Genomic DNA, 21,502 nt, shown 5'->3' on the forward strand with positions numbered 1-21,502 from the left:
AGAGAATAATGGGGCCTCCAGCACCGACCTCCACCCGCAGAGCCGCACTCCACATACATGGCTGCTCTCAGTGCTCTGTGCTGTGCGCACAGGACCTGTGATGAGGTCACAGGAGGGGAGGAGACAGGGGTCACATGATCGGGGCCCTGACACCCTCCCTCCTGTGATCTCATCACAAGCCTTTGCACGCTACTTGTAGATGCTGCTGGTAGCAGAGCACATAATGCCGCCCCCACGGTCACTCACTTTTAGGTGGGGAGAAGATGGAGTGCCATTGCAGCAGCCAGCAGGAATGTGGTGGGGGCCCCCTTAGAAGCTCTTGTGGTGGGGGCCCCGGGGCTGAAGCCCCGCCTGCCCTGCCTATAATCCGGCCCTGCGCGGTGGCGGATTATAATGGGGCAATATACTGGCCTGGGTTGTGGGCCCCTTAACCCCACTGGGCCCGGGGCAACTGCCCAAATTGACCTCATTATAATCCGCCACTGGGTGAGTATGTTCTCTATGTTATGTGTTGTATGTTATGTGTTATGTTCTGCATGTTATATGTTCTGTATGTATTTTTTTTACTACTGATCACAGCCTTTGTCTGATGGGACTACTTTCCCATCAGCGGCAATGCTGTCATTGTGAGCATTCATTGCCAGATGGGAGCAGTAGTCCCATCAGACAATGGATACCTACACAGACGCGCGCGCGCGCGCACACACACAGACACACATAAACGCAGTGCCCCGCGCGCACCATACACCGCACATAGTCACCGCCCACACACTACACACACTTCCCTCCTCCCGATCTGCAGCATTTCATCCGCAGCAAAACCGCAGATCTTTTTTAGACCTGCGTAAGTGCCCGACTCAATGCAAGTCAATGGGTACAGAAACGCTGCAGATCCGCACAAAGAATGGATATGCTGCAGAAAATAAAACGCTGCGACTCTGTGCATTTTTTTCCGCAGAGTGTGCACAGCGTTTTGGGATTTCTCATTGATTAACATTGTGTGCACTCTGCACTGCGGATTTGATGCAATTCCGCGTGTCCAAAATCCGCAACGTGACTGTGCACATACCCTTAAGGTGTTCTCCAAGAATGAGATAAAATAGAGTAGCTGATATAAATCATCCAGAAAGGCATTCTCATCACCAGCCAGCACAGACTGCAGACATACAACTCCCGAGACGTGTCTCGACTGAAGAGAACTGTATCACACACTCCTCAGGCGGCTGCCAGGAGCACGGCTGTGATATGTGAAGAAATACAGTGGGGAAAAAAAGTATTTAGTCAGTCAGCAATAGTGCAAGTTCCACCACTTAAAAAGATGAGAGGCGTCTGTAATTTACATCATAGGTAGACCTCAACTATGGGAGACAAACTGAGAAAAAAAATCCAGAAAATCACATTGTCTGTTTTTTTTTATTTTATTTGCATATTATGGTGGAAAATAAGTATTTGGTCAGAAACAAGCAATCAAGATTTCTGGCTCTCACAGACCTGTAACTTCTTCTTTAAGAGTCTCCTCTTTCCTCCACTCATTACCTGTAGTAATGGCACCTGTTTAAACTTGTTATCAGTATAAAAAGACACCTGTGCACACCCTCAAACAGTCTGACTCCAAACTCCACTATGGTGAAGACCAAAGAGCTGTCAAAGGACTCCAGAAACAAAATTGTAGCTCTGCACCAGGCTGGGAAGACTGAATCTGCAATAGCCAACCAGCTTGGAGTGAAGAAATCAACTGTGGGAGCAATAATTAGAAAATGGAAGACATACAAGACCACTGATAATCTCCCTCGATCTGGTGCTCCACGCAAAATCCTACCCCGTGGGGTCAGAATGATCACAAGAACGGTGAGCAAAAATCCCAAAACCACGCGGGGGGACCTAGTGAATGAACTGCAGAGAGCTGGGACCAATGTAACAAGGCCTACCATAAGTAACACACTACGCCACCATGGACTCAGATCCTGCAGTGCCAGACTTGTCCCACTGCTTAAGCCTGTACATGTCCGGGCCCGTCTGAAGTTTGCTAGAGAGCATTTGGATGATCCAGAGGAGTTTTGGGAGAATGTCCTATGGTCTGATGAAACCAAACTGGAACTGTTTGGTAGAAACACAACTTGTCGTGTTTGGAGGAAAAAGAATACTGAGTTGCATCCATCAAACACCATACCTACTGTAAAGCATGGTGGTGGAAACATCATGCTTTGGGGCTGTTTCTCTGCAAAGGGGCCAGGACGACTGATCCGGGTACATGAAAGAATGAATGGGGCCATGTATCGTGAGATTTTGAGTGCAAACCTCCTTCCATCAGCAAGGGCATTGAAGATGAAACGTGGCTGGGTCTTTCAACATGACAATGATCCAAAGCACACCACCAGGGCAACGAAGGAGTGGCTTCGTAAGAAGCATTTCAAGGTCCTGGAGTGGCCTAGCCAGTCTCCAGATCTCAACCCTATAGAAAACCTTTGGAGGGAGTTGAAAGTCCGTGTTGCCAAGCGAAAAGCCAAAAACATCACTGCTCTAGAGGAGATCTGCATGGAGGAATGGGCCAACATACCAACAACAGTGTGTGGCAACCTTGTGAAGACTTACAGAAAACGTTTGACCTCTGTCATTGCCAACAAAGGATATATCACAAAGTATTGAGATGAAATTTTGTTTCTGACCAAATGCTTATTTTCCACCATAATATGCAAATAAAATGAAAAAAAAACAGACAATGTGATTTTCTGGATTTTTTTTTCTCAGTTTGTCTCCCATAGTTGAGGTCTACCTATGATGGAAATTACAGACGCCTCTCATCTTTTTAAGTGGTGGAACTTGCACTATTGCTGACTGACTAAATACTTTTTTTCCCCACTGTATGTCTTAACCCACGCTGTGCTCGGTGAGGAGATCTCCAGTTTCTTCCTCCTTTTATAGTAGGAGACTGACAGCACCCACTGGAAGACAATTGTGCTCACTGTGCTCAGCAAGGAATAGATATTTCTTCACATATAACAGTCCTGCTTTGCCAACTGAGGTATGTGTGATGCAGCTCTTGTCTGAGGCACAAAAAATCAGGCTCATTAAGGCCTCATTTGTCTACACCTTTTTACAGTCAAACTGGCTTTTTTGCCCATAGCAACCAATCAGAGCTCAGCTTTCATGTACTAACCTTCTCTGGGAAAATGAAATCTGCGCTTTCATTGGTTGCTATGCTGAAATGAGGCCTGTTTCGTACAACTGATTAATTTAGTACGTTGGCCACTAGTTTCATACACTATATAGCCACTAAATGACTCAAAATTTCCCGTATTCGTGGCGTTTGCTTCTTAATTCCCACGAGGCCTGTAAACACAGCGACACAAGACTGTTTCCTCGAAGGCGACAGCTATTTGGTGGCGAGACAGCTTAATTAGAGTCCGCGGGCTGCCGAGCCATTTGGGTTTATGGTAATATCCTGTAGTGACCCAGACAGAATGGCTGATGTCAGTGTAAATGATCACTGCGTGTCTGAGCAGATGGCGTCCTCTCGGTGACCAGCGCAGCAATTTACCCGTTATTATAATGATGTCTTCATTATGCCCAATAGTAAAAATTATTGCATTTATCCTTCACATGAAATATTATTTCACCGCCTCGTACTATTGACTTAGCAGACCTTTATTACTTTTTCCCCCCCAGGGTTTTCTGTTCAACCTAATTAAGATCACATTGTGATTAAAAAACATAATAATGTACCGCCGAAAAGACTATTAAAAGTTCTGTACACCTTAACATCCTCCGACATGAAACCCGCCAGATAAGCGGCGGCGCGTACATGAAATCCAAAATGGCTTTCAACTTGAGAATCGCATTAGTCCTGCATTACTGTGTAGGATAGAAGTTTTTCTATGGGTGTTTTCAGTATGATAGAGGTCTGCAACTATCTGGGGCTATAAAGCCATGCGGGGAGTTGTAGTTGTACCAAATTTACAGGATCTTCCCCAAAAATGCATTAATGACTAAGTTACACACATTTTTTTTATTGCTATTTTTCTCCTTGCCCCTGACCAAGACTCTTTAGCATTGTGTATTTCCTTTGCCCAGAGGCCTAACTTGAAGCTCATGGGCCCCATTGCAAAAGCTCCAACGGGGCCCCAAATTATTGCTAGTTACTAATGGCCTTGGTCATATTATATAGGCAAAATGGACTTTTGGCGCCTCCTAGTCTCCAGGGCCCGGGCGCGATTGCAACCCCTTCACTTATTGTAGTTACGCCCCTGCTGCTGCCTTCTTCCCCCACCAGATACCCTTTTGCCTGCTTCCTCCTTTACAGGCGATTTTCACATTTTAATAAAAGTGGATGCAAAATGCTTTCACATTTGTAACATTTTAGGTTCTCACCCTCCACAGGTCCAGTGCGGGTGTGTTAGCTGCAGCGGTGACGCCATGTTGACTATGCGCTTCTCTACTGCAGGCATTAATCTCATGTTATGTTCATTGGCACTGCCACCGAACTTGGTGATTGGCTGCAGCGTTGATATGAGCCGTCAATATATCACATCACAGCAGTCATAACACAGACTGGAGGAATGGCAGAGAACTGGACACATGGAGGGTACCTGCACTATTTGTTATGTTACATATATAAAATCATTTGGAGACCATTTTTCTTAGTGTGTGCATGTGTGTGTGTAATATACATCTATCTATCTATCTAATATACACACAGTGGGTGAAATAATTATTGAACACGTGACCAATTTTCTAAGTAAATATATTTCTAAAGGTGCTATTGATATGAAATCACCAGATGTCTGTAACGACCCATCCGATCCACACAGGCAAAGAAATCAAACCATAGATGTCCATAATGTAAGTTATGTGTAATAATGAGAAATAACACCAGGAAAAAGTATTGAATTCGCTTACTGAAATGTAATATTTCGTACAAAAGCCTTTGCTAGTGATGACAGCTTCAAGACTCCTGTATGGAGAAACTAGTCGCAGGCATTGCTCAGGTGTGATTTTGGACCATTCTTCCACACAAACATTTCGTATCCTGAAATAATTTGCGGGCTCCTTCTATGAACTCTGAGCCTTAGTTCCTTCCATACAATTATTTATTTCTATTGGTTTCAGCTCCGGTGATCGGCTCGGCCATTCTAGCAGCTTTATTTTCTTTCTCTGAAAACCAATTGAGAGTTTCCTTGTCTGTGTGTTTGGGATCATTGTCTTGCTGAAATGTCCACCCTCGTTTCATCTTCATAATACTGGTAGATTGCAGCAGATTTTTATCAAGAATGTCTCGGTACATTTGTCCTGTCTTGTAGATAGTGAGCCCTTGCGGGCAGGGTCCTCTCTCCTCCTGTACCAGTCGTGACCTGTGTTAAGATTACTGTACTTGTTTATTTATTATGTGCCATGGAGCTAAAATAATCTGTCCTTTTCATCCTTCCTTCAATTACATGAAGCTTACCCGTGCCATTTGCTGAAAACCACCCACCATGATGTTCCCACCTCCAAACTTCACTGTAGGTATGGTGTTTTGGGGTGATATGCAGTGCCTTTTGGTCTCCAAACATGATGTGATTTTGGCATCGAAAGAGTTCAATTTTGGTCTCCTTTGACCAGACTATATTTTCTAACAGGGTTGTTTAAATGTTGTTGAGCAAACTGTAAAAATGCTTGAAGATGCTTTTTGTCCAGCAGTGGAGTCTTGTATGGTGAGTGTGCATACAGGCCATGGAGATTGAGTGCACTACTTGTTGTTTTCTTTGAAACAATTGTACCTGCTGATGCCAGTTTTTTTCTGTAGCTCTCCATAGGTGGTACTTGGCACTTAGAAATCTTTTCTGACAATTCTTTCTACTCCTCTGTCTGAAATCTTGCTGGGAGCCCCTGGTCCGTTTCTAATGAATTGATGATCTTTTCCATTTATGGGTTATGGCCCCAACAGTGCTCACTGGAACCTTCAGCAATTTAGAAATTCTTATATCACCAATGCCATCAGTATGTTTTGCAATAATAAGGTTGTGAAAGTCTTGAGACGGCTCACTGGTTGTACCTTTCATGAGATGTTTCTTGTGTGGTACCTTTGTAATGAGACACCTTTTTTTATAGTCCATCAGTTGAACCAGCTGATATTCTTTTTCACTATGTGGCAGAATTGCTTTCTAATTACTGAGATTTCAGCTGACGTAATGGCTTCTTGCACCTCTCTTCCTTCATGTGTTTAATACTTCTCTCTGTGTCATTTCTCAATTCCTCATTGTTACACATAACTTAAATTATTGACATCTATGGATGATCTCTTTGCCTGTGTGGATTGGATGGGGTGTTACCGCCCTCTGGTGAGAATTTCATTTTAATGGCGCTTTTAGAAATATATTTACTTAGAAAACTGGTGACATGTTCTATTCTTATTTCATCTGCTGTGTGTGTATATAATATACTATATATCTAGATATAGATGTATAGATAGTGTCATTTTTGCCATGGAAAAAAAAAGTTATACAGTACCAGAAAAGTGAATGTGATTTCTGAAATCTCATGCATATGCTGCATACTTTTTCCTTGCAGATTTGATACATCAAAGCTTTTTTTTTTTTTTCAAATCAGCAGCTTGTCAATTCTTTGCGTTTTTGCAGCATTTTTCGCTCTTTCAAGTTTTCAAGATGATGGGGAAAACGCACTGCCACATGTGAACATACCCTTACAGCGGCGAACAGCAGTAATAAAGCATATTCAGTATGCTAGCCTATAATATAAAACAGACCTTTACACAATGTGTAATGATTTTTTTTATCACATGATATATTTGCAGGAGTATAGGGAACATTTGGGAGCATTTTGGTAATTACATGTTGGACTTTGGTGCCCTCTGGTGGAAACTTTCCATTGATGCACCCAGTATCCTAGATATCATTAGGTACCTACATACTGGGCAGTTTTAAATTCATGCAATTCATATTTAATGTAGTGACTTTTTGTAATTTGGTTATGGAACACCAATATATAAGTTTATACACTCATTTTTGCATTAGATTGTGAGTACGAAGTTGCACTTGCTTCACATAGCGTTACAGTATGTAAGGCCTAGGGTAGAGCCTGTAGGGTGAAAGCGAATCCCTGTCATGCTCCCCCCCCCCAGGAACTGCGTTAGGCATAAAGCAGTAGATTAGTTATGCCCGGAAAGTTCCTTTAATTAGAAAACACATAAAAAGCTGTCCTTTACCTCTGATTCCTGTCTGTGCTCACTTGCCTGTGACTGCAGTATGCAAATGCATTTGGTGTCAGCTGGTTGAGGATGGAGAGATCTGATCAAATCCATTGGAGGTAGTGGAAAGTACTGTACTTTTTTGCAGGCAACATATAAAATTGAATTTTCAATGTTTTATGGGAATTTTGTCGCCAGGTTCTTGCTATGTGATCTAGCAGCTGCAATATGTAGGGACAGACACCCTGATTCCAGCGATGTATCACTTACTGTGCTGCTTGCTGCAGTTTTGATAAAATTCCAGTTTTATCTGCTGCAGATCTCTCGGTGCTCTGAATGCTGAGCGCTGTATAACCCCACCCACACCACTGATTGGCAGCTTTCTGCCTATGCAAGATGTAAACAAAAAGCAGCCAATCAGTGGTGTGGGTGATGTTAATCAGACATCATGAATACGGAGGACTACATGGCAGCAGGTTTACTAGTACTCTAGTGATAATCTTCTGCTGATAAAACCAGAATGTTATCAAAATTGCAGCAAGCAACCCAGTAAGTGACACATTGCTGGAATCAGGGTCTCTCTACATTATGCGGTTAAAAATCGGATGACAGATTTCCTTTAACATTCTTCGCCATAGTGTCTCCCATAGTGGCGGCTCTTGCACTAGTCCCACGAAGTGCAATATCAGGAGAGCTCTAAATAGTCCCGATAGGGTAACCAACCTGATTATTTTATTAATTTATTTTTTTATCTCTACAAATTATAAAAAAAGTCAGACAGCTTATATTTTAAATAGATTGTAAGTTTTATATGTCTTAAGTCCTGCATAGTAGGATGGTATCACGTTGTACGGGCTGCGTTGCGGCAGATGAGAAGCCTTTTGGGTTCCAAAACGGTTCTTTATTGTTCCAACGCGTTTCGCCTTTTACCAAGGTTAAATAAAATATATTTTTTAACCTTGATAAATGTGTCAAAACATGTCGGGACAATAAAGAACCGTTTTGGAACCCAAAAGGCTTCTCCTCTGCCGCAGCGCAGCCCGTACAACATGATACCATCCTGCTCTACTATTATACATCTTGAAGAAGATTCTCTCCCCCGCCACTTTGCTACCACAGTGGTTACACGCATCTACAGGTGTGCTTCCACACAACACCACCAGGTGAGCACGTACTTTTGCCTTTGATTATCCCTACCAGTCAATACTGCTCTGTGATCGTGCTTTTGTCCCCCACACAGTTCTTAAATAGAACCTGTCACCAGGTTTTTCCCATATGGCCACCACCATTAGGGCCTTTTTTTACAGCATAGTGAAATTCTGTAAAGTCCCCAATCCAGTCTGCAGATCCCCAAAAGACCTTTTATTATATTCAAAGACAGGGCAGTCCAGTCTGATTTGAAGATTTTGGTCTTGGTATGACGCCTCTTTTATCCCTGTGATCGCTGTCCTCCTGCCTTGCCTCTTGTAGAGGAAGTGTCCTACGTCATCCACAGTGTCCCCTGGGTATTTCTCTCTGGCTTGCCGAGGGCAGAGCAAATCACTGTAGTGCGCATGCGCTGGCCTTATCTATGGGTCATCGTCGCTCTTTGGCCTCTCCTGGTACATGCGCACTGTAGTACTTTGCTCTACTCTTAGCAGGCCAGAGATAAGTGTGCCTGCGCAGTATCACGATGGGGAGGAAGTAGGACGTGTCATCCACATGAAGCAGGGAAGGAGGACGTTGATCACAGGAAGAGAGGAGACGCCAGATCAAGATCAGAGACACCCACCTGACCAGGCCGCGTTGTCAGGGAGTATAATAAAAGGTCTTTTCGGGGGTATGCATACTGGGTTGGGGACTTTTAAACAGCTTTCCAGTATGCTGTAAAAAAAGGCCCTAAATGAGGTGGCTGTACCATTAAGGCTAGTTTCACACTAGCATTAGGAGGCGCAGCGCACGGCGCCGTGCAGTTCCGCCCCCTAACGGAACACCTCCGGTTAGCTCCTCCTATGGGCGCATGACGCTGCATGCGACCTGTGTACCCTATCTTTAGCATAAGGTACACAGGCCGTGCGCTGGTATGCTTTTGGCGGCGCATGCACCCATAGGAGGAGCTGACCGGAGGGGGCACGGCAGGGGGCGGAGCTGCACAGCGGCCGTGCGCTGCGCCTCCTAACGCTAGTGTGAAACTAGCCCAAAGGGAACCCGTCACCAGGTTTTCCCATATAAAGTCCAGAATAGTAATATAAATGCTTCACTGTAAGTCACAGTGAAGCCTAAAACAGTATTAAGTCAAAACATTTTGTGCAAGTGCTTCTAGCTCCCCAAAAATGAAATTTTTTAATGGACAATGCAAAAAAACAATTTTTTTCCTTTGGCCTGTCCAGGAATTATGGATGTTTTATTACCCTTTTCCCGACCCTATAAGGATTTTTATAGAAGGGATCATTCACTATGTGCCAACATAAGCCACCGTGTACTGTTCACATATCGATTGTGAATTAAACTCATCCCCAGGACGTCTTATCACATATTAAAGGCTCAGGATATCAGGCGCGTTCTCGGAAATACAAGAACATTGTGATTCTCCCGTCTGATACAAACAAGCTGTGGAGATTAAGGCTTATGTTGCATTGATGGGCACATTGTCCCTTATGAATATTTAATACCCAACTGATAGTCGCGCAATTAAACAGATGAATTAAAAGCAACTGGAACAATCAACACATCGGTCTTATCAGATTTTCATTAAAAGCCCATAACATTCTCCTTACCTGTATTTCAGACATTAGATGGATGTTTTACATTTTGCCCAATGTATGGTTAGTGTTACCCAGGCAATGCACAATGGGAGAACATTATATTGATTAGCACTTTTGAAGAATGAAAGAAAATATGTCACAAGTACTACCCCAGAAAAGTAGCGACTCTATTGGTAAAGTGTCCAACCCCTTAACGAGCCTTGCAACATGACCAGGCAAAAATACCGAGCCAGAAAGTCATTTGCAGACCCTCATTTTAATGCCGGGGTCAGACTTGCGAGAAACTTGGACGAGTCTCGCACGTCAATTCCCGGCACTGCCGCCGGCACTCGGATCGGAGCGTTCAGCTGCATAGAAATACATGCAGCTGAACGCTTCGATCCGAGTGCCAGCGGCAGTGCCGGGAATTGACGTGCGAGACTCGTCCGAGTTTCTTTCAAGCCTGACCCTGGCATTGGGATATGTACCCACGTATGCAGAAAAAAACGGCCTCCTTCCCAGGAAAAACGTGCTTTTTTTGCGCGTTTTTTATGCGTTTTTTACAGCAGCATCCTCCTGCTCATAGAATATATTTAGAAATGCGGATTTTTCCGCGAAATTAATGAGCATGCTGCGTTTTTTTTTTACTGCAATGCGTTTTTTTCGCGGAAAAAAGCGCATCAATAGGCACAAAAAGTGCGGAATTCATTAAAATGAATGGGATGCTTCTTGCAAGCGTTTTTAAAGTGTTTTTGCTGGTAAAAATGCGAAAAAATGCTTACGTGGGTACACAGCCTCAGGGTGAAGATTTTTTTTTTTTTTTAATTTTTCTTTGGTTATTAATAAACGGTAAAAGAGGATCGGGTTGTCTTTATTACATTTGACTATTGGGTTAGTAATGGCGGTGTCTTACAGATGCCTCTCCATTACTAACCCCTGGGCTTGTTGTCAGAGAGCATAAAACATCTGACATCAACCCCCAGTACTATTACTCCACTTGCCACCGCACCAGGGCAAGTGGGAAGAGGAGAGGCTAAGTGCCAGAATTGGTGAAGCTAATGGCTGCTCTATTTCTTGAGTGGCTGAGGGCTGATATTCTTAGTCTGGGAGGGGGACAATATCCATGGCATCCTTCTACGCTTATTATCGACCAGCAGCTGTCTGCCTAGCCTTTTCTGGTTATTAATAACAGGGGGGGCACATCATATGTTTGGGGATCACCACTTGTTAATTACCAGTAAAGGCTGTGAGCTGATACTAATAGCCTGGGAAACTCCATGTTTATTACCGCCTTCTCAGACTATAAACATCAGCCCCCAGCTGTCGACTTTCCCTCAGCTGGTTAAGAAAATTAACCATTTTTTTCTTTCTCTATATTCTATTTTGACTATTAACGCTGTGAATTTACTGTACTCGGGTGATATGTCAGGTTTCCTATAAGATTGGTGCATAAAATTGCATGTGCCTGCTTTTTTTTCTCTCTTGCACCCATTAACTTGCATTCGTGATTATGATCCGAAATTTGCATCCAATTGCAGCATACTACAATTTTTTTATCAGTCCATTTGCAATCTGATCTGAGCTGATAAAGTGACAGATGAGCACTGAATCATTGAGTAACATTGGTCCTAATGCAATCCGATTTGCTAATCTGATTGCAGTCGTCCGATTTATCCGCTATGGGAAAATTGAAATGCCCGTGATGTACGGACTTGACACTGGTCTCATGTATGCCTATGAAGACTCTCAGCCAGTCCATGCATCACGGTCCATTTTACTGATGTCTGAATTTGCCCTTAGAAAAATATAAGATTCCAGACATTTTGGAAATGCAGTCAGTTTTGCAACAAACGTCCCGTTTTGTTCCTTTGAAATGTAATAAGCAGTGGCATGCGACGAGAGAAGCCATCACTGAAGCTGCGCGTTCGACCACCGTTATCATGAAAATAAGCTTTTTATTGTGCTGTGTTTCCATTTTTTCCAAGCGCTGTGTCACATTCTATTTCATTGCTGTTGTCATCTCACTTCAAGTTTGCTGTCCAAAGACATTTACTAGATGTGTCTGCTTTGTACAGCTCCGCTCAGGATGTGGTGGGGATGGATCTGACAATACTAACTGTCCCTATAGTTGTATTTTTTTTGCTCACATTTGATCTGCTTTTGTGTTGATTTTGCTTCATTTTTTTTATTTGCCATGCTGTTCAGTTTTTGGATTCCAGGAAAGCAAAGGTTTGTGTTTTCTTCCAAATGATTCTGCATTTTTATCTATGTGAACCGTTTATACAGTACCTTTTCTCTAGATGCAGATATACAAGTGCTTCTCACTAAATTAGAATATCATCAAAAAGTTCATGTATTTCAGTTCTTCAATATAAAAAGTGAATCTCATATATTATATAGTCATTGCAGAGTGATCTATTTCACGTGTTTATTTCTGTTATTGCTGATGATTATGGCTTACAGGCAATGAACCCAAAAGTCATTATCTCAGTAAATTGGAATAATTAACAAAAAACACCTGTAAAGGCTTCCCAAGCGTTTAAAAAGATCCCTTAGTCTGTTTCAGTAGCTCCACAATCATGGGGAAGACTGCTGACTTTACAGATGTCCAGAAGGCAGTCACTGACACACTCCACAAGGAGGGTAAGCTACAAAAGGTCATTGCTAAAGAAGCTGGCTGTTCACAGAGTGCTGTATCCAAGAATATTAATGGAAAAATGAGTGGAAGGAAAAAGAGTTGTGGAAAAGGTGCACAAGCAACCGGGATAACCGCAGCCTCGAAAGGATTGTAAAGAAAAGGCCATGCAATAATTTGGGGGAGATTAACAAGGAATGGACTACTACTGGAGTGATTGCTTCCAGAGCCACCACACACAGACGTATCCAGGACATGGGCTACAAGTGTCGCATTCCTTGTGTCAAGCCACTCATGACCAATAGACAACACCAGAAGCGTCTTACCTGGCCAAGGAGAAAAAGAACTGGACTGTTATCAGTGGTTCAAGGTGTTGTTTTCTGATGAAAGTAAATTTTGCATTTCATTTGGAAATCAAGGTCCCAGAGTCTGGAGGAAGAGTGGAGAGGCCACAATCCAAGCTGCTGGAGGTCTAGTATGAAGTTTCCACAATCAATGATGGTTTGGGGAGCCATGTCATCTGCTGGTGTAGGTCCACTGTGTTTTATCAAGACCAAAGTCAGCGCAGCCGTCTACCGGGAAATATAGAGCACTTCATGCTTCCCTCTGCCGACAAACTTTTTGGAGATGGAAATTTCCTTCTCCAGCAGGACTTGGCACCTGTCCACACGGCCAAAAGTACCAATACCTGGTGTACAAACAACAGTATCACTGGGCTTGATTGGCAGCAAACTCGCCTAACCTTAACCCCATAGAGAATGAGAGACACCAGACCCAACAATGCAGACGAGCTGAAGGCTGCTATCAAAGCTACCTGGGCTTCCATAACACCTCAGCAGTGCCACAGGCTGATCGCCTCCATGCCACGCCGCATTGATGCAGTAATTGATGCAAAAGGAGCCCCGGCCAAGTATTGAGTGCATTTACTGAACATACATTTCAGTAGGCCAACATTTTGGATGTTAAAATCATTTTTCAAGCCGCTGTTATAAAGTATTCTAATTTACTGAGATAATGACTTTTGGGTTATCATTGGCTGTAAGCCATAATCATCAACATTATCAGAAATAAACACTTGAAATAGATCACTCTGTAATGACTCTATATAATATGAGTTTCACTTTTTGTATTGAAGAACTGAAATAAATTAACTTTTTGATGATATTCTAATTTTGTGAGAAGCACCAGTATGTATCTCTATAGGTGTCACCAGAAATGTTTTCGCACTCACCAGTGAACAGCAAATAATCTATAATGTACTATTCTATTGTTGAATCAGGAATAAAATTAATTATTTTTTAATGGGAAATATTCAATAGGATCGTCCCCCCCCCCCATTTTTATTTCCCATGCTCCCCCCCGAGTATTGTGCCTTTTTATTTTTTCAAATCCACCATACGGTTCTAGAGATATGGGCCTTTTCATTTAGTGCTGATTTTTAGACATTTTACCAAGAGGGCATTGTTCACAGGATCCTCGGGGGCGTGTCTTTATGCTCCTCTGCATTATTGCGTCCTGAGTCACGCTCCCATAATCATAAATATTAGCACAAAATAAAAAGGTCCACATATCTGGAACCATATGGTAGATGTAAAAATAAAAATGGAATACTCGGGAGCAGCAGGAACTTATCTTAACACTTTTGGCCTGATGACTTGTCCTTTTTAAAATCGTAATCAGTTAGTATTTATATTATGACCAAATGCATAGTTAAGGAGCAAACGTCAGCTACCGGCAAAATGAATTGGTTGTACTAAAGCAGACAATCCCTTTGTGTTTTTGTGTTGACCGTAATATTTGTCATTGCCATTTTTCAGTCCTGCTCATTGGGTTATATCTTTGTCATATCCTTCTCTGTTTAATAGGTTCACTCACAGCAGAGGAGAGTGAAAGGATTTTTATAATCATACAATGGGAGGTGGGGCATATTTTAAATGTTGTCAAGCCCCTCCCCTGAGGAGCTTACTGAACTAAGTTAACTGAATAAAAATATGATCAAAATATGTTGCTTTTTACCATTGTATAAAAAAAATTGTCATAGTGTTAAAGATATTGTCCACGTTCGGGGATTTTTTAAAAATTAATTGCATGTATTTATTTGGGCTGGAAATCAATTTTATCATTAAAAATTCTGCATCATTTGGCTTTTACAGACTTTGTTGTTTGTGCATATTCAAATTTGATGTTTGTAGTCTTAAATCCACTGAGAGAAGCTCAGAAAAAGACAAAGTTACAAGCTCTCTGTGAGGCAAGCTGACTGAAGGATTCTCAGTTAACTCTGTCAGCATCCATAAATAGACAGGACAACACAGAGGTTATAAAAGGAAAGAGGTGCAATATTTTTAATGGAATCCAAATGCAAAAATGATTTTTTAGCCCCAATTACATGCGTTTAAGTAAAAAAAAAAAAGTTATCCTGTCTAATAAACTAAATATAACATATGAGAAAAGAAAGTTTCATGTGGTATTACTTCAGAGGCCATTCTAACTCGATATGTGAAAAGTCTTTCAACTATCAGACATGTATAATAATTTCTTTGAATTATATTTTAATTCTTTTTTTTCCCTTTAAATCCATACCAGCATTGCAACCTGCATGTGGACGGACGATCACTGGGCCCCTATACAGTTCATATTAATGATAGGATGAGAAAATGTGCAGCCGACTATAACACAGTTTAGACCTGCACATCAATGCCTTGAGCCAACGAACAACCATTTGCTCATTCATAAGCTGAACCCTGCCATGTATATAGTGAAGGAAATAGTTATTTGATCCCTTGCTGATTTTGTAAGTTTGCCCACCGACAAAGACATGAACCGTCTATAATGTTAAGGGTAGGTTAATTTTAACATTGAGAGATAGAATATCAAAAATAAAATCCAGAAAATCACATTGTATAAATTATAAATTTATTTGCATTTTGCAGTGAGAAATAAGTATTTGATCCCCTACCAACCATGAAGAGTTATGGCTCCTACAGACCAATTAAGCGCTCCTAATCAACTCGTTATCTGCCTTAAAGACAGCTGTCTTACCTAGTCACCTTTATAAAAGACTCCTGTCCACAGACTCAATTAATCAGTCAGACTCAAACCTCTACAGCATGGGCAAGACCAAAGAGCTTTATAAGGATGTCAGGGACAAAATCATAGACCTGCACAAGGCTGGAATGGGCTACAAAACCATAAGTAAGACACTGGGTGAGAAGGAGACAACTGTTGGTGCAATAGTAAGAAAATGGAAGAAAGACAAAATGACTGTCAATCGACATCGATCTGCAACACTATGCAAAATCTCACCTTGTGGGGTATCCTTGCTAATGAGGAAGGTGAGAGATCAGCCTAAAACTACACAGGGGGAACTTGTTAATGATCTCAAAGCAGCTGGGACCACAGTCACCAAGAAAACCATTGGTAACACATTACGCCGTAAAGGTTTAAAATCCTGCAGTGTCCACAAGGTCCCCCTGCTCAAGAAGACACATGTGCAGGCCCATCTGAAGTTTGCCAGTGAATACCTGGATGATTCTGTGAGTGATTGTGAGAAGGTGCTGTGGTCAGAAGAGACAAAATTTGAGGTCTTTGGCATTAACTCAACTCGCCGTGTTTGGAGGAAGAGAAATGCTGCCTATGACCCAAAGAACACCGTCCCCACTGTCAAGCATGGAGGTGGAGACATTATGTTTTGGGGGTGTTTCTCTGCTAAGGGCACAGTACTACTTCACCGCATCAATGGGAGAATGGATGGAGCCATGTACCGTAAAATACTGAGTGACAATCTCCTTCCCTCCGCCCGGACATTAAAAATGGGTCATGGCTGGGTCTTCCAGCAAGACAATGACCAAAAACATATAGCCAAGGCAACAAAGGAGTGGCTCAAAAAGAAGCATATTAAGGTCATAGCCAGTCTCCAGACTTTAATCCCATAGAAAACTTATGGAGGGAGTTGAAGCTCCGAGTTGCCAAGCGACAGCCTCAAAATCTTAATGATTTAGAGATGATCTGCAAAGAAGAGTGGACCAAAATTACTCCTGACATGTGCGCAAACCTCATCATCAACTACAAAAAAGTCTGACTCCTGTGCTTGCCAACAAGGGTTTTGCCACTAAGGATTAAGTCTTGTTTGTCAGAGGGATCAAATACTTATTTCTCACTGCAAATTGCAAATAAATTTATATAATTTATACAGTGTGATTTTCTTGATTTTATTTTTGATATTCTATCTCTCAATGTTAAAATTAACCGACCCTTAAAATTATAGATTGTTCATGTCAAGGGTCAGTGGGCAAACTTACAAAATCAGCAAGGGATCAAATAATTTCCTTCACTGTACAAGGGCTCATAATCGGAAACAAGCATTTTTACAAAAGCTTGTTTGGGCTATTAGGGTAAGTTCGCACTAGGCGTTTTTTCAGCATTTTTTTCTGCAGCAAAGCCTGATTTCTTGCCAGGAAAGAAGCTGCAGAAAAAAGCATGTTTTCCTTGTTTTTTTTTTTAATGCATCTTTTGTGCGTTTTTTGCTGCAGTTTTGGCATGATAGATTTGTCTCTTGTGCATGCTGATACAGTTTAGTGTTGAGAAAAAAGTCCTATTGTATAGAATCAGGTTTTGGCACAAAAAACGCAGCAAAACCTGATACTTGCGTTTTTGGTGCATATTTTCAGCGTTTTTTCACCACCCATTCATTTCAATGGATGAAAAATGCTGAAAAACCTCTGAAAGTGACATGCTCCATTGTGCAAAAAAAAACCTGAAAAGCACAAAATCCTGATGACAAAAAAAACTGTGTGTGCATGAGATTTCTGAAATCTCATAGACTTTGCTAGTGCTGTAAAACGCAGCTGAAAATTTGCATTTAAAAAACGCATAAAAAAAGCTACAAAAGCAACTAGTATGAACTTAGCCTTAAGGCCTACTGAATAGTCAGTGTTCAAACTTTCTTTCCAGACATAGTTACACAGTTAGCACGGTTGAAAAAAGACATGTGTCCATCACATTTAACCAATGGATGGGAAAGGATATAGGGCAATGGAGAATACAGGTGCATCTCACAAAATTAAAATATCATCAAAAAGTGAATTTATTTCAGTGGGCTAAAAGGAGGGGACATGATTAAACTGCTCAAGTATATTAATGGACCATAAACAAAATTGTTAAAAAGCTTGAAAGATAAAAGTGCAGTCACTCCAACAACACTCGGGATCAGGAGGAAAAAAAATGGTTATTTTAAGGCAAATACATGCATTATGGATATACAGGTGAATCTCACAAATTTAGAATATAATCAAAAAGTTAATTTCAGTTCTTCAATACAAAAAGTGAAACTCCTATATTATATAGAGTCATTACACACAGAGTGATCTATTTCATGTGTTTATTTCTGTTAATGTTGATGATTATGGCTTACAGCCAATGAAAACCCAAAAGTCATTATCTCAGTAAATTAGATTACTTTATAACACCAGCTTGAAAAATGATTTTAAAATCCGAAATGTCCTACTGAAATGTATGTAAAGTAAATGCACTCAGTACTTGGTCGGCGCTTCTTTTGCATCAATTACTGCATCAATGCGGCGTGGCATGGAGGCGATCAGCCTGTGGCACTGCTGAGGGGTTATGGAAGCCCAGGTTGCTTTGAAAGCAGCCTTCAGCTCGTCTGCATTGTTGGGTCTGGTGTCTCTCATCTTCACTTGACAATACCCCATAGATACTCTATGGGGTTAAGGTCAGGCGAGTTTGCTGGCCAATCAAGCACAGTGATACTGTTGTTTGTACACCAGGTATTGGTACTTTTGGCTGTGTGGACAGGTGCCAAGTCCTGCTGGAGAATGACATTTCCATCTCCAAAAAGTTTGTCGGCAGAGGGAAGCATGAAGCGCTCTAAAATTTCCTGGTAGACGGCTGCGCTGACTTTGGTCTTGATAAAACACAGTGGACCTACACCAGCAGATGACATGGCTCCCCAAACCATCACTGATTGTGGAAACTTCACACTAGACCTTGGAAATCGCGGTCCCAGAGTCTGGAGGAAGAGTGGAGAGGCCCCAATCCAAGCTGCTGTTGGCATATGCAACAGAAATGGACTTAATGTTTATGTAAAGGAGGACTTTACACTAGCCTGATGGCAGATGGCGATAGTGTGAACTTAAATGTTTGCTGTAATGTGGGGAGGGAGGCTCTGTTGTTGTATTTAGTTTTACTTTCGCTTTTGACTGTATTACACCAGCAGCACGTCTGTGTGCTTCTGAATTCTTATCTCATGTTTACCCATAAGAAGTAAATCCTGTTTATGGAGCGCCCAGCAGGGCCGGGGGTACTCTGTACCGGACCTTTCAGGCTCTTTGGATGGGAAGTGTGTCACGGTGGTGATGGTGACCCAGTCCTTGGCCCTGGGGGTCCAATATAAAGGATGGAAGTTCAGATGAAGGTGGGAAGATGGTAGGATAATTAATAGGGGAAAAGGGGATTCGTAACGCCACCTGTTGTATTCGGCAATACAGGTGTTAAGCCGATGCTGCTCTGCAGATCCTCTGGGACGGTGTTAGGGCAGTGGGGATGGTAAAGCTCTCCACAGGTAGAGCTGTGTCCCAGGGCAGTTGAGCCGGTGACGGTGATGGTGTTTGCAGTGTGAGGCGGGCAGTTGTAAAATAACTCCAAGGACACAGGTGCAGTTTCTGGGTTTTTACTCACAAGTTTCGTGTACACGTTGGTCCACTTAGTGCTGCGTCCTCTGAGGGAGGGGTCCGGCAAACTGCCAGGCAGATTGAGTACACCTTTCAGGACTCCTCGTGTCTTCTCTCAAGGCCGTGTCTCTGCACTGAATTCTCCTTACTTTTCCTGCCCTGCACCTTCACAAGTAGTGCCCGCAGCTGGTAGCCACGGATCTCCTCAGGCGACGTGGGTCAGGCCCCGAGGTCCATTACTTATACCGCTGCCTTTTGGAGGGTGCTTGTGGCTGTGGCTGAGGCACTTAAAGTTACTTCAGCCTTTGGCTTCCAAGCTGAGTCCTATAATCCTCCACTAGTTTCAGGGGCCGGCTCCCCCACTTCGGCCAGATCCTTCCCTTCCGGGATGCAGGCTCCATGGGTGGCCAGTCGCACTACCAGTGCCCCTAGGACCCCTTCTTCCCAGTCCAGGAGCGTGGACAAGATGTTTCTCTCACTTCCACCCACAGTCCTCTACAGCAATCCTGCTCTTTCGCTGGTCCTGTCACTGACTGACTAGTTTCTGGAAGGATCGCTTTACCTCAGAACTAGCTCCTCCCACCAACTATCACCTTTCTCACTCTGGATGCCCAACTATCACTCCACTACCTAAGCTCCTCCCACTCTACCTTCCTTCCACACTAACTCCCCAACACCCTTTCCTAGCCAGTCTTGGATGAGGCCATCCTCCCGAAGGGTACACCCAGATACCCTGACTAGTTAGTGTGTGTCTTGAGTGCAGTGTTAGGAGTCCTGGGTGGTGATCCCTCCTTACCTGAGGGTGGGATACCACACCTCTGGATGAGGTGCAGTACCTCAGTAGCGACCGGACCCTCAGGGGCGCCACATTTACTCAAGATAACTTGCTCAGTGAAGTTCTCTCCTGTGTACCGGTGGATTCTCAAAAGATACACTCTGCTACAGCTGCTTGAGGTCTAGTGTGACGTTTCCACAATCAGTGATGGTTTGGGGAGTCATGTCATCTGCTGGTATAGCTCCCCTGTGTTTTATCAAGACCAAAGTCAGCACGGCCATCTACCAGGAAATTTTAGAGCACTTCATGCTTCCCTCTGCTGATAAGCTTTTTGGAGATAGAAATGCCAATCTCCAGCAGGACTTGGCACCTGTTGACACTGCCAAAAGTATCAATACCTGGTTTACAAACAACAGTATCACTGTGCTTGATTGGCCAGCAAACTCACGTGACCTTAACCCCATAGAGAATCTATGGAGTATTGTAAAGAGGAATGTTGTGAATTCGCTTTCTGGCCTACCTCTGGTTACTAGTGAAGGTAGTGGAGCTGGTTATATTGATAGAGGGGTCGTGAGTTCTCTTTCCGGGCTCCCTCTGGTGGTTACTGGAGGTAATGGAGCTGATCTAATTAACAGAGACCGGCCACCTGATAATGAGGAGGATGACTGGAGATCTGGAGTTTCTGACAGGATTTAAGACAGCCGACTCCCTCTATCCCTGCTGGTGAATTTTCCTGCCTCCTGAGGACTTAGTTTCCAGCTCGGTCCCTGCATGCTCAAGCTAAGTGTTCTTTTGCTATTGTTCACATTTGATTTGGTTTTGTCTATTCCTGTTTTGTGTGGTCATTCAGCCCCGCCTGGGGCTGTGCTGATTTTCCATCCTTATGTTACTGTTTGTGCCAGTTTGTTTTTGTCCCTTATTAGATTGGCTTCTTTTTGCTCTGCTTTCAGAATTTACCAGAGTGCTGATATAGTGGGTGAAGTCTAGTGACTTCAGTATTTTTCTATCAGACGTGTTGGGCATTTTTTGCAGGGTTTTTTGCATGATTGCAGACAGACTCTTTCCTTTCCTGTCCTTTCTAGTTAGTGTGGGCCTCATCGTTTGCTCAGTCTATTTGCCTACCTGCGTTTGTGTTTTCATCTTGTCTCACCGACAATATATATTTGGGGGCTATCTATTCCTTTGGGGTCTGCTCTGGGGCAGTTTAGATTTCCCCTTTCTTGCTTTAGGCTTATTTAGTTCTCCGGCTGTGTCGAGGCGTCCAGGATCATTGTAGGTACGCTCCACGGCTACTGCTAGTTGTGTGGATAGGATCAGGGGTCTGCAATCCGCTTAGTTACCAACCTCTCTGGTTTTCTGTGGCTTAGCTTGGTCTTGCTTTCCTCCTCGGTGACCCAATCATAACAGAGGAAGATGAGAGACACCAGACCCACAATGCAGACAAGCTGAAGGCTGCTATCAAAGCAACCTGGACTTCCGTAACACCTCGGCAGTGCAACA

At 42.9% G+C, this 21,502-nt stretch overlaps 1 protein-coding gene across 7 annotated transcripts in view; it reads left to right on the top strand.

Moving 5' to 3' along the window:
* The window catches only part of ERC2 (ELKS/RAB6-interacting/CAST family member 2), a 1,295,684-nt gene that overhangs the window by 144,757 nt on the left and 1,129,425 nt on the right, over nt 1-21,502 (top strand). For 5 of the 7 annotated variants that reach the window (XM_073574140.1, XM_073574143.1, XM_073574147.1 and 2 more), the window contains exon 3: nt 12,112-12,135. The exons of the other annotated variants lie outside the window; for them this stretch is intronic. In XM_073574140.1, the coding sequence (XP_073430241.1) occupies nt 12,112-12,135 (24 nt within the window). The remainder of the gene's footprint in view (nt 1-12,111; nt 12,136-21,502) is intronic. 7 annotated transcript variants of the gene reach the window in all.

The sequence above is a fragment of the Dendrobates tinctorius genome, unplaced genomic scaffold, assembly GCF_039654945.1.
Source record: "Dendrobates tinctorius isolate UK_male_01 unplaced genomic scaffold, ASM3965494v1 ptg000038l, whole genome shotgun sequence".
Lineage (NCBI taxonomy): Eukaryota > Metazoa > Chordata > Amphibia > Anura > Dendrobatidae > Dendrobates > Dendrobates tinctorius.